At 41.9% G+C, this 13,063-nt stretch overlaps 1 protein-coding gene across 1 annotated transcript in view; it reads left to right on the top strand.

The window, feature by feature from the left end:
- Sym (symplekin scaffold protein) overlaps positions 1–13,063 on the top strand; it is a 96,981-nt gene that overhangs the window by 59,445 nt on the left and 24,473 nt on the right. The window contains exons 13-15 of the mRNA XM_080277540.1: positions 8,564–8,811; positions 10,468–10,646; positions 11,627–11,787. Of these exons, the coding sequence (XP_080133666.1) occupies positions 8,564–8,811; positions 10,468–10,646; positions 11,627–11,787 (588 nt within the window). The remainder of the gene's footprint in view (positions 1–8,563; positions 8,812–10,467; positions 10,647–11,626; positions 11,788–13,063) is intronic.

The raw sequence follows: 13,063 nt of genomic DNA, 5'->3' as shown, positions 1-13,063 counted from the left end.
ATCATTATCATCTGGACCTCCTTTCCCACCCTAGGGCAGGGTGAGGAGTAGCAACGTCCAGATAGCCCAAATTTGCCTAATCCAATGGGCCACGCTTCCATTCATGCACCATTGAAGCCCTTGGAATCCTGGCTCTATATGATATGCCAAAAACATTCATCACGTATTGTAGCTTCACATTAACCCAAAAGAGTCAATCCAGATGCTGTCGCATTAAAAAGAGGTGCCAAATCCCTGATCATGCATTTCTTCTCACAATTCTCATCCAGCCAGCTTGATCTCTTGTCAGTCCCCTAGCCTCCCTGACTTCCAAACTCCTCTTCCTCACACACTCATCCATCATATCCCTCCACCTTCTCCTTGGCCTACCTCGCCTCCTCCCTCCTTCAGACTCACTCAGATTTACCTTTTTTCACCACTCTGTTGTTATCCATTCTCTCCACATGACCATACCATCTCAGTACACCCCCTTCGATTCTGGTGTCCACAGACTTCCTCACTCCACATCTTTCACGAATCACATTATTTCGTATCCTATCCACTCTCCGTACTGCACATACATTCCTCAGCAGTCCCATCTCCACTGCTTTCACTCTTGACTTTTCATTTTCATGCCACACTATAGTCTCACATCCTCATGTTGAAGTTGGCACTGATACTCCTTCATGTAATCCTTGTGCAGCTACAACACAAAAGTCTCTGTTTCTTATCAAGGCCATCGTTGCACCAGCTACTTACCTTCCTTGTGTCACTCTACTTTCAACATCTTTTGCACATTTTCCTCTCTTTTCTATCACTGTACCCAGGTATTTGAACTCTCTTACCAATTCCAGTCTCTCTCCATTCACTGTAACATCACACTGGGAGTCACCTTCTCTCTCAATAACCATCACTTTACTCTTTTCTACATTTACTCTCAAGGCACGATGCTCACAGACATCAGCAAAACTCTGCACAAACTTCATCAGTAAAAAAATATGAAAGTGGCAATAAGTAAACCCTATAATCATTCACCATAGTACCTCTTTCCAGGTCGAAGCATTTTGAAAAAAGTAAGGTTTTATGCTATCTCCTAAAGGATTCAGCAGAAGAGAGTTGTTTCATGGACAACGGCTATCTATTATATAACGTAGAGGTTCTATACACAAAAGAATGATCAGAGAAAAATGACTGGTGAACAGCTCCAGGCTCATCAAGACGCAAGGAATCATCTTCACTACGTAACACCACACCTGGGTTTGCTGATGGGAGTTTTAACAGTTGATCAAGATACTTCAGTTCACCAGACTAAAGAACCTTGAATGTAAAGTCATGAGCAAATGTTTGCCACCATTCCCGTGCCAGCATTGTTTCCTCCTTCCATATTTCTCATTCCTCTTGATGCAACATAGGGTTTCTTTCCATTTCATACACTTTTGTTGGTTGCCTCACATTAGCTGCATTTTTGTGAGGTCATTTTAGACCAGTCAAGACCAGTCAAAGTTTTCTGGACTTGATGCTCACAAGAATGGGTTTTAGCCCAGTACAAAACTGTCCTTAATGTGCTTCTATTGGCTGGAGGATCAAGTGGGCTGAGTCATAATGGAATTCAGCTGAGTTATGTAAACAGAGAGAATGGGATGATAAGAAATGAGTTTAGCTATAAATTTTGTCATTAAAAGAGTACACAGTAGCTCTGTGTTATATAAAAGAAAATATGACAGCTTGCCAGTGTGTCACAATTAGAATTATGATAAGTTCTCATTACTCCATCAAGAAAAAAAAAAAATCAGCTTACCAGTATCTTTTCAGTTAAAAGAGAACTAATAACTGGAGGCAAAGGATGCAGTACCCATCCTGAAGGAGTTATTAGGGTAAAATGGGGGTAATTTTGCTGTGACGCCAATAATTCCAGTTCAGAGGCCCATAGCTCCCAAACAATTACCATGCATGGGAGGTCCCCAAACAACTTATCAGCCATGAAACAATCAGTGAAACAATGATGGATGCCATCGACATAAAGTACATGGCATAGGCCTCTTCCATATGGTAGCCTAGACTGCCTAAGCCTAGTTATAATCAGTTATGTGTGATATGTAGTGTGGTATTATAACAATCCATCCATCATCATCATCCAGTCCTACATTGCCCCATGAGGAGCATAGGAGCCCGGGACTAGGCAGTTGGTCCCGACATTTAAGATGAGAGTGACCAGCCTCACTCATCCCTGAGTGGCGTTACATGAGCAGTCAGCCCCAACCACCCCTTAGATATAAACCTTCACCGGCTCAGTCCGACTGGAGCACAATAATTACCCACTAAATCACCAGGCGGCAAAATTTGGTTATATGGTTACCACTCAGCATAGTAAATGGTTTCCTGGTGTACAGGAAACCAGTTGGCTTGTCACTCAGCGTAGAGTCACCCATAGGCAGAAGGAAGAGGAAAGAGTGAAGGTAAGAAAGACAGAAGAGGGAATGTAAAGTCGCTCATAGGTAGATTTTCCATTCATATATTTTTCTCAGAATGTTGTTTCTGCATCCATGTCTCACTGTGAACACCCCATACATTTTCACCATGGCCCCTCCCATCCCCCTTTTTTTCCTTGAAACAGACCACTGCAAGAGCATTGATTCTCTGTACCTGTGGTAACCATTAATTAGTTTTAAGCACTTGTAAAATACTTAGGTCTCCAGTTAGAATAGTCATTCAATAGCAAGATTTACTGACAAGAAATGCACTGAAATGTTGTCAGGCTTAGGACTTTATTGTAAGCGGCTGTGTAGATTTCATAACACTTTTTCCCTAGTGATTTATTCTGCACACTACCTTTCAGTATCTTATTGATGCAAATTGTATCAGTATTACGACAGTACAGAGGGCATACAAGAGAATGAAATGTCTTAGGTAGTATGTGGATGGCTATCATCAACCCTGGGAGATACTACCATGGGAGCAGACTGTGACTACAAGCAATCAGCCACACAGTCATTGCAGAGAACATTCAGCCAGAAGTGTAGAAACTATGTGATATTTTGTCTGTCTGTACATTGAATCAGATTCCTTGTTGAAGCTCTCACATTGCTACAAATCTCATTACACATCTCAGATTTCTTTTCTCCCAATAGGTTTCAGCAGCAGTTGGAAAACAATTAGCAGGGTTTGGCATTTAGTTTAACTTCCAGTCCATAGAACTCATCAGCTGTGTCATGACCTACCTCAGTTGAAAGAGTCCATAACAGGAGTCATGGTATTATTTTTATATGTTTTTGTTACAAGAGAATGATGTGGTGCAGTATGCAAAGTAACTGCCAAAAAATAGGCACAGTGAAGTCTCCCATGTGCTTAACAACATTTCAGAAAGAAGGAAAGGAAAGAGGAAGGATTAGTTGATACAAAAGTAAATTTCAAGAGAGGGAATAGGCTCTGGGATTAAATCCATTATGCTTGGACATTATTTGGTGGGTAGGAGACAATCACAATACAGCAGAGAAGAAAAGTACCCAACATTTATCCGCAGAATATGACAATGTATTGTTGCTTTACAGTCCAGGTTCCTGTTCTCAGTTCTAAGCAACAACAGTTTAGGGTAAATATATATATATATATATATATATATATATACAGCAGGGAAGAAAGGTTGCTGGTTCTTTGAAAGCAGTGATAAGAAACAGGGAAGTGAGCATGGAAGTGAAAAAGTTACTACATGACAGTATTGTGATACCAACTCTAACGTACGGAAGTGAAGCTTGGACGTTGTTGGAAGGACACAAGTCAAGAGTGAGACCAGTGGAAATGAGTTATTTAAGAGGAGCCTGTGGAGTCATATGAAGAGACAGGCTGACGAATGAGGATATAAAGGAGCGTTGTGGTGTGGATGTGGATGTGATAGGAAGCGTTATGAGGAACACACTGAGGTGGTTTGGCCATGTGGAGAGGATGGAGGGTGAAAGACTGACGAAGAGAGTATATGCGAGTGAGGTGGAGGGGGGAAGAGGGAGGGGGAGGCCGAGGATGAGATGGAGGGATGGGGTGGAGAGGTATATGAGAGAGGGGGGTGTGAGTTGGGAGCAGGGCAGTGAAATGGCGGAGGACAGGGCGACGTGGAGGCGATTTGTTTGTGGCCACCCCAAACGGGATTGAGGTGTCTGGCAATAGATAGATAGATATATATATATATATATATATATATATATATATATATATATATATATATATGTATGTATGTATGTATACCAGTAATCCCTCTAATATCCGAACGCCCAATATCCGAACATCCCCACTAACCTTACATAATCGTCCTGGGATCCAACATTCCCAAATGGTCCGGGGGAAAAAAGAAAAAAACAAAACTGAATTTTTCCCGCCCGTAATTTGAACTTGCCGCGTGCGGCGCGGGACAGCTTTGTTGTGGCGCGCCATTCCTCCAACGTCCGATAGAGCGCCGCTGCATCCTCCCCACTTTCCACCTGTCTCTCGCCACGAGTGCACGCTCGTCGTTATGGCTGCCCACGTGCTCGCTTTTGTGGTGGTGCCTTACCTGCTGCAGGCACTCCTGCTGCTCTCAGGCCTCCTATTAGTGTGTGTGATGATGGCCCTGCCACCTGAGAAGAGGAAGAGAGTGGTGTTGACTCTGGAGAAGAAACGGGAGATATTGGAGAAAGTAGATGCGGGGTGGTCTTCTTCCCGCATCCTCCGCGAGTTCAACCTGGCTCGATCTACTTTGTTTGATATCAAGAGATCCCGAGACAAACTCATACAGTACACGGCTGACTTCTCGTCGAGAAGCAGACGCAACGTGGAGAGGAAGGTGATGTTTACCCCCAAGTTTGCTGAAATTGACCGCTCCACGTTGATTTGGTATCGACAGCAACGTGCTGCTGGTGTGATGGTATGTGGAACAGAGCTGAAGGCTGCTGCTGAGAAGTTCGCCAGGCTTCACAACGCCCTAGACTTCAAGGCATCTGAGGGTTGGCTCTTCGCGTTCAAGTTACGGCATGGCCTTACCAACCGTAAAGCTCATGGTGAAGCTTTGGACGCTAACGAGGATGGAGTTGATGAGTTTCGGCACAAGGTGAAGGGCTTGATCGACAGGGAGGGCCTCACTCTCAGTCAAGTCTACAACGCTGACGAAACTGTTTTATTCTATCGCTCTTTGCCAACGAACACTCTAGCCGAGGAGACGGAGAAGCGTGTACCTGGCCGCAAGCTCTCCAAGGAACGGATATCTGCTTTGTGTTGTGCCAATGCTAACGGCATGCACCGGCTTAAGCCCATTGTTGTTGGCCGTGCAAAGCAGCCTCGGTGTCTTCATGGGGTGATGGATGTCCTTCCTGTCGTCTGGTACCATTCTTTGAAGGCATGGTTTACAGCCCAGATCTTCAAAGACTGGTTCCACCGCCACTTCGTCAAGGAGGTCATCAATTACCAGACGAAGACACTGGGAATCCCACACGACCAGGTAAAGGCCCTCCTTCTCCTCGACAATGCACCTGCCCACCCGTGCGACAAGGACTTGGTGGCTGAGAATGGCCGGATTAGGTGCATGTTTCTGCCACGTGATACGACTGCTCTCATCCAACCAATGGACCAAGGAGTGATCGTGGCAACAAAGCGCCTATACCGATGGAAGTTCCTGGACGAGGTGATGGTTGTTCTCGAGGACGAGGATGAGCGCAGGGAGGGACGGGACACACGAGGCCAGCAGACTTTGGAAAACCTTCGCCGCTACAACATCAAGTCTGCACTCTACAACTGGGCCAGTGCATGGAAGGAAGTCCCTGTCAAGTCTCTAGAAAATGGTTGGTCTCGTCTGCTTCTCAAAACGGATGTGGAGTACGATTTTCTAGGGTTTGACGTGGATGACTTCCCTATGTACGCATGGCGATGATGTTGATGTGGACGATCTGCGTGAATGGTTGGATGACGACGAGGGCGATCCTGGGTATCAGACATTGTCTGATACCGAGATCGCGTCTTCAGTTGCAGGTGTCAGTACCGAGCTTGAAGATTCCGACGAGGAAGGCGACAATGATGCGGACTCCTCTCAGCAGGACACTACTCCAGCCATCCCCAAGCTGAGGCACTCCGGGAACACCTAGAGTTCGTCCTTGACTACCTGGAACACCCGGACTGCGACAGGGAGATGGGGCCCTTGGGACTTGTGGAGGAAGTGCGTGCTTTCAGGCAGTGCATCATCAATCGTCAGAATCGTTGGTCCCTGCGTCAATCAACGATTGACAGTTTTTTCAGGCCCGTGACCCCCGCTGTGCCCAGCCCTATCTCCACTCCGTTGCCTCCCCAAGACAGGCCTTCATGCTCCGAGCCACAGCCCAGCACATCAGCCACGGTGGAGTCACCGCTCGACGTGAGTTTGCGTCTGTCTTCAGAGTCGTCTGCAGTGGGTACGCCATCACCACGACCCAGCGACGCACCCCTAGGTCACCTGCCAGTGATACTCTCGGACTCTGACAGTGATTAAACAGCAAGAACTTCTCCACTAGACCACACGGGAATTTACAGTGTTGTGCCGTGAAAAAAAGTGTGTTGTGTTAAGGATTTACAGTTGTGAGTGAAAAGACTAATTTGGAACAAAATTTAACGTAAATAGACTTGTTTGTTTTTGCTTTAGAAAATTAATAGAAGAATGGGAAAAGTTAAAGTGCAGAGTGCAACACTTAGTAAGTTACAATGGAGCATTAGTTAGACAAGAGTGTGCACTGTGAAGAGAACGGACTTCTGAGTGCGATTGACTAAGTTCAGTGCAAGACTTCATGAACAGTGTACTGGAAGTGCTTCAGGAAATCCTTCTTACTGTCAGAGTCCGAGAGGAGGTGGTTATTCATCGAGGTGGCCATGGACTTGGTGTAAGTAGGTAGAATGTTTCATACTGTACTTTTTTCCATACTTTACTTACCTCAGACACCTCATTTCACTCTTTAATGTCCTTTATTGGTGTGAATAGGGTGTTAGGAGCTATGCATGTGCAGTAGGAAGGTGTTTTTCTGAGTTAGGCTAGGTTAGGGTCCATAAGTACCAGTCCAGGAACCAGTAACCAGAATGTTTAATATTGTATAAACCTACCTCTAAACCCTCATTTTATGCTTCTTTTGCATTTATTTCAGTCATTTATGTGCCTTATTGGTGTGATTTGGGTCTTAAATAGGTGCTATGCATGTCCAGAGGGAGTTGTATAGGTGTTTCTCTGAGTTAGGGTCCATAAGTGCAAGTCCATAAGCTGGGGCCCAATATTCGGACAGGACCAGTATCCGGACCTGTCTATGGCCCTGTTACGTCGGATATTGGAGGGATTACTGTATATATATATATATATATATATATATATATATATATATGGAGCCTCTGTGGTACAGTGGTAGAGTGTGCGTCTCGCACGCTGGTGGGCGGGGGTTCGCCTCCCCGCCAGAGTTGTAAAAACTTTGGGAAGCGTTCACCAAGCCACTGACCACTTTGGCGGACACAAGGGGTGCTGTGTTTGAACCAGTGTCACGTACTAGTATGCTTGCACCCAGTCGGCTTAAGGCGGGCCGATTACACTTGGTTCACAGACTACACACACTTCCAGTGCCACTCCAACACTACAGTTACACTCACAGGCACTTCTCACCCTACATACAGTCTCTGCCAGACAGCCTAAGCCACTTGGTAGAGATACATTGGCTGTATCGTCCCTGCTTCGGTAGGGATAGGCCGGTCCTGCAGTGGACCTCAACGGCTGATGATGATGATGATATATATATATATATATATATATATATATATATATTAATACTGCAGTGAAACTATACCAATAATATTTTTTCCACAAAGTGAATTTCTGTGCATGGGGCATTATGGATGTTTTGCTGAATTTGATGATGTAAGATACGAGGCGATTTAGTGGTTTAAAGCTCCAGTCAGAGTGATGGTAATATGCCCTACACAGATAAGTTTGAGTTTGGATGAGGTGACTGGAAGCATTTTCAATTATGTAATGCAGCCAGGGGAAGAGATTGGTTACTGACCCTTAAGTTCTGGATTAACAGTAGCCTAGCCTTAGGCCTCAGTGCATGAAAAGGGTAACAAGAGGTTGATTGTTGCTGTTGTTTTAGCAAACTCATAATCTTCCACATATAGAGAGGTCTCTTAATCTAATCAATAACAGATTTTTTTTTTTTTTTTTTTTTTTTTTTTTTATGTTAGCAAGGTTATGGAAAAATATGTTTAGGCTGAGGAGGTTAATTGGGATTGTTTGCAACCCTTCTCATCCTAAGCATATATCCAAAGCTTATTAAAAATGTCTTGTATTAGCCATAGTGAAATATAGATAATCTAAGGTTTGGCTTGAAGATGTTAAGCTGAGTAAAATTACCTGTAAGAAGCCAGAGAAGGTAACATTTGATGGAAGTGGTTAATGGTACAGTAATTATTTGTAAACAGTATGATCAAAGATGTTTGTCCTAGGATAAAATGGAATTCTTTGATGGTAACCAGACTAAGATGTGTTTGAAAGGATTAAAAATTATATGCTGCAGTTTTCGTTTTATTGAATGATGATATTCAAACTTATACTGTATGTGTGTAGGTGAGGAATGAAGTGATACCCATCCTTGTGGAAGTTTGTGAAGGTGGAACATCAGCACTGGAGGTGGTGGTGGAGTGTTCCCAGCGCCACTTACGCTACCTTCTGGACACCTCTCCACCCACTACACTCTGTTCTTACCCCTTGGGCCGCCCCTACCCTCCACCTGCTGAGTGGACTGAATCCACCGTCAAAGCATGCCTTTACCTCTGCCTCACGCTTCTTCCGCTCAACCAGGCTCTCATACATGAGTGAGTTTTCTCCCCTTCGTACAGTAATGGCACCTATTGTATTGGGTTTCTTTAAGTATTTTTTGCATTGTTCAGGTTACTACTGTTTGGTATTGTTTGAGATCTGTTATTGAGGAAGTCAGAATCAATGTCTGCTTTATATCACTTGTATGGATACACAGGATTAGTAAGACTGGTGATTGGAGGAAGGAGGAGTTATGTATACCCCATGAATTTCAGTTTTTTTTCACTTATCAGTTTAATTTTTCTTCCTCCGTCTAACTTCCCTTTCCCTCTTGTGGTTATGATTTTTCTATTTTTCCGTTGTCTGTCAGTATGTAAGGTTAGTGGTGATGTGCAGTACACTGTGTGAAAGGCTCTGAATATGACCAGTAAGTAATGTACAGTGAAAATCAACTGACTTTTTCTCTAAAGTATCTGCAAAGTGTATCTTAAGTGTATTTGTTAGGCTTTGTATATACAGAAATTTTGTATATAACATGAATTTCTTCTTAACAGTATAGGGGAAGCTGTGTGTTAGCCGACACCTGGACAGTTGATTGGGGGTTGTATTTATAAGCCCTTTTAAACTGAAGTTGTTTATAGTCTGTGTTGAATTAATGTTGATTATTGATTGGGTGACTGAATTGTAGTAAAGTGAAAAATACAAAATTATCTGTAATAATAGTTATCCATTTTGCAGACTTGTTTATCCTGGAAATTTGTGATGATTCTTTCTAAACACTTCTCTGTCTCATCACAACCTCCCTGTGTAAATGTATCATAAGTCTACACACTTGTATATGAAATATCTGGATAGCTGTAATAGAAGGGGACAGCCTTTTTATGTGATTGGGACAGTAAATCAGAATAAAGGGATATACAGTTAGAATTATGTAGGGCAAACTAGGTAAAAATAATCTAAAGTGCTCGATGAATTGTAAGAAATTTTTATATTCATAAAGACAGAAATAGATTGTTAGGAATGCTAATTCACAATTATGAAATTAGAGAAAATACATAGTACTTGAACTAATTTTCAAAAGTGGCGAGAATTAACGTAAATAAATGACACCAGACTCTGCTGAAGATTGACTGGGTGCATTCTTTCCCCGCCAAGAGAATTTAAACTATGGATGCATAAAAAAATCACATTGATGTTTTTAAAATAGTCACAAATATACAACTGTGTATGTACAAGTTTTGTGTTCAGGGTGCTCATATTAGAGTTGGTTTAACTATGTATGTATCCATATATATACAACAGTATATATCGGTATGTATACATGTATGCTCACATTACACATTTTATATACAGTACCAGTATACTATATATTATATTCCAATATATCTCTTAAACAGATCATTTGACCCTCCAGTGCCCCCAGTTTCCCATGAGTGCCTGAAAACTTAACTTATTACAGCTTTTCTGATACTGTATACCTTGGTATGAATCCCCAAGAGTAGGAGGTTTTTCAGTCTTGTAATTCCCTCACAGACAAAGACCAATCATTTACTCTGCCCTTGAATGTTTTGGCAATAATAGTTTAACTTTAGGCCCCCACTCCTTGCAAGGCCATAATTAACATTACAGCATTCTGAGAACACTTTGGTAATGCTCTTTCTTGCCTTGCCATAGGGATAATAAATAATGCCTCTCTTTGTCCTTCCCTCCAGCTTGGCGCAGGTGTATGTAAAGACCGTGAATGAGGCCAAGCGTGCAATCCTGCGGCTGCTGGAGGGGCCCATACGACACATGGGCATGGACTCTCCTCAGCTTCTCAGGCTTGTTGAGACATGCCCCAAGGGTGGAGAAACACTAATCACACGTATCATTCACATTCTCACTGAGAAAGGTATGATAAATGACAGTTGATTAAATTTAGAATTTAATGTTGTACATCTGCTATTGGTAAGTTTAAGTTTCATCTGAAAAATATACTGTGGAACTTAAATATTCATATACCTTTTGTCATTGTGCATCATTGTTATTTCAAGATAATATTTATCTTTCCACAAATATCTTAAGAAGATAGATATTCCTCATGTATGCCATTCCTACTGTATTATGTGAACTGTAGCAGTACCTGTACAGTCTTGCCTTAACCCCTGCTAGGCTGATTCTTTATAAGGTAGTTTACCTCCCCAGTGTCATTGTTTTGTAACCAGTGTAAATTGTGCCTCATATGAGTTTCGCAGCTTGGCCCATGCTGGCCTTCTTTGTCCCTCGTATGAGGTTTGCAGCTTGGCAGGGGTTAACAGTCTCATTATAGAATTACATTCTGACCCAGCACTACCAATTAACCACTGGGATATAAAACTTGAAGTCTTTGTTAATGAAAACTGTTCTTGCCAGAACTGTAGGAATGTATTTTAATCCTTGCTGAGTTGCAGACCTCATATGAGACAGTGAAGGTTGTCACAGGCTAGACTGCAAATGTCATATGGGATACAGTTTACATTGTTTATGAAACAATGACTACTTTACAAAGAATCAGCCCGGCAGAGATTAAGCCTTACTCTGCAGTTTTGTGTTAGAGAAGTAAGGTTAGATTCCAGTGTTATTGTAAAGTCAGGGACCTTATTACTGAAAAGTGAGCATGGTATTAGATGTTGGTTTATTCACTATTTGAAGCTATCTTTTATGTTTTCATTGATAGATTTATATTTTGTTTATTTTTAGTATGATTTTCATTAAGCTTTTTTCCCTTCATTGATTATCATAAAGTGATGTTGTGGCCAAGTATTATGTATGTGCAGTATTCATTTATACACAGCCCTGCTAAAGATTTTTTATCATTGTATTTTCCCCTCCACCTTCTTTTGTTTCATTTAGCTCCACCAAGTGAAGCATTGGTGTGTCGGGTACGTGAATTGTACAATCGCCGGGTATCAGATGTCCGTTTTCTCATCCCTGTCTTGACTGGACTTAGCAAGAAAGAGGTGATCGCTGTCCTACCTAAACTTATCAAACTCAATCCACATGTTGTTAAAGAGGTAAGCTGAGGAGAAGGTTGGAAAATTATAAGGTTGTGGGAGATGTGATCTCACCCAATTGTGTAGTGAAAGAGGGAATGATGATATACTGGGAGGTATAAGAGAAAAGAATTTCTCTACTTTCAGTGTGATGTGCTGATGAATAGAGAGAGAGAGAATTGAATTGATGTGGGAGTTTGAGTATGTTAGTGCAATAATAGAAAAAATAGATACTGGTAATTTTCAAAGGAAGGTTAAATCAGAGTGGCACAGGTAAGGTGCTCTGAAGGTGTTGATACTAGACAGCAGTGTAAGTGTGTAGCTTGGAAAAAAGATTGCATGAGATGTGTTAGTATCCATGTTAATATGTGGGTGTGTGAATGGTTGGCAACAACCATCACTGCATTAATCTGCTTTTAATTTCAAAGCATGATACTCGTGTACACTTTCGAAGCTCTGAGCCACTTTGTAAAGCTCTAGGTCAGTATTAGCAAGCAACACAGCACCAGATGGATGTGACAGATTGGAGGCTGATGAGTGGGAAGGGTGCAAGCAGAACAACAGCAAATATGATTGATTTTGATGGTGTGCAGAGGAGGACTGTGGTGCCTGAGAATGTGACACTGGCATGAGTGAAGAAAATGTACAAAAGATTGAAGAACAGAAAGGCAGCAGGTGCTGATGAGGAACATACAGAGGTGATTAAATGTAGTGGAGAGTGGAGTGAAATGTTAGCCTTAAATACCTTATTCCAGAGAGTTTCGATGAATGCCACTTATTCAAAATTGGTACAACTGAATCCATAAACTGCTGCTCAAGGAAATTAAGTGCCTCGTCCTGTTTGCAAAAAAAGTTTTATATATATATATACTGTATATATATATATATATATATATATATATATATAAGCATGCATGGTGGATCATATAGTTTGTGATGGGGTATGTGTGTATGGATATTTAGAGTGATATATCCCATAGTTTTGCCACTATAGTATCCTGAAGTTAAGCATTTTTCAGCAAGCAAGGGAAAAGAAAAATAAAGACCTGATAAATGGGTATGAGATGGACAAGGACTTGCTAAAATATGAGTATACAAATTTCCAGGTTATTATGTACTGTACTGTAGCCATAAGAAGCACCATTAAAAAAAAAAAAAAGAAAAAAAAAAAAAAGAAAGTGCAGGGACCACCTCTAAGTGGTCTTTATTAAGGTACTGTCTGTCATAGTAAGAGCCCTGTCCTATGTTGAGTTAAGCTTAGGAAGTTGTATGAATACAATCCCAAGACCATGGTGTC

This window comes from Coenobita brevimanus, chromosome 70 (genome assembly GCF_032717465.1).
Source record: "Coenobita brevimanus isolate Jiangsu-jjx chromosome 70, ASM3271746v2, whole genome shotgun sequence".
Taxonomy (NCBI): Eukaryota; Metazoa; Arthropoda; class Malacostraca; order Decapoda; family Coenobitidae; genus Coenobita; species Coenobita brevimanus.
The sequence above is the reverse complement of the archived record's forward strand: the minus strand, read 5'-3'. Positions and strand labels throughout refer to the sequence as shown.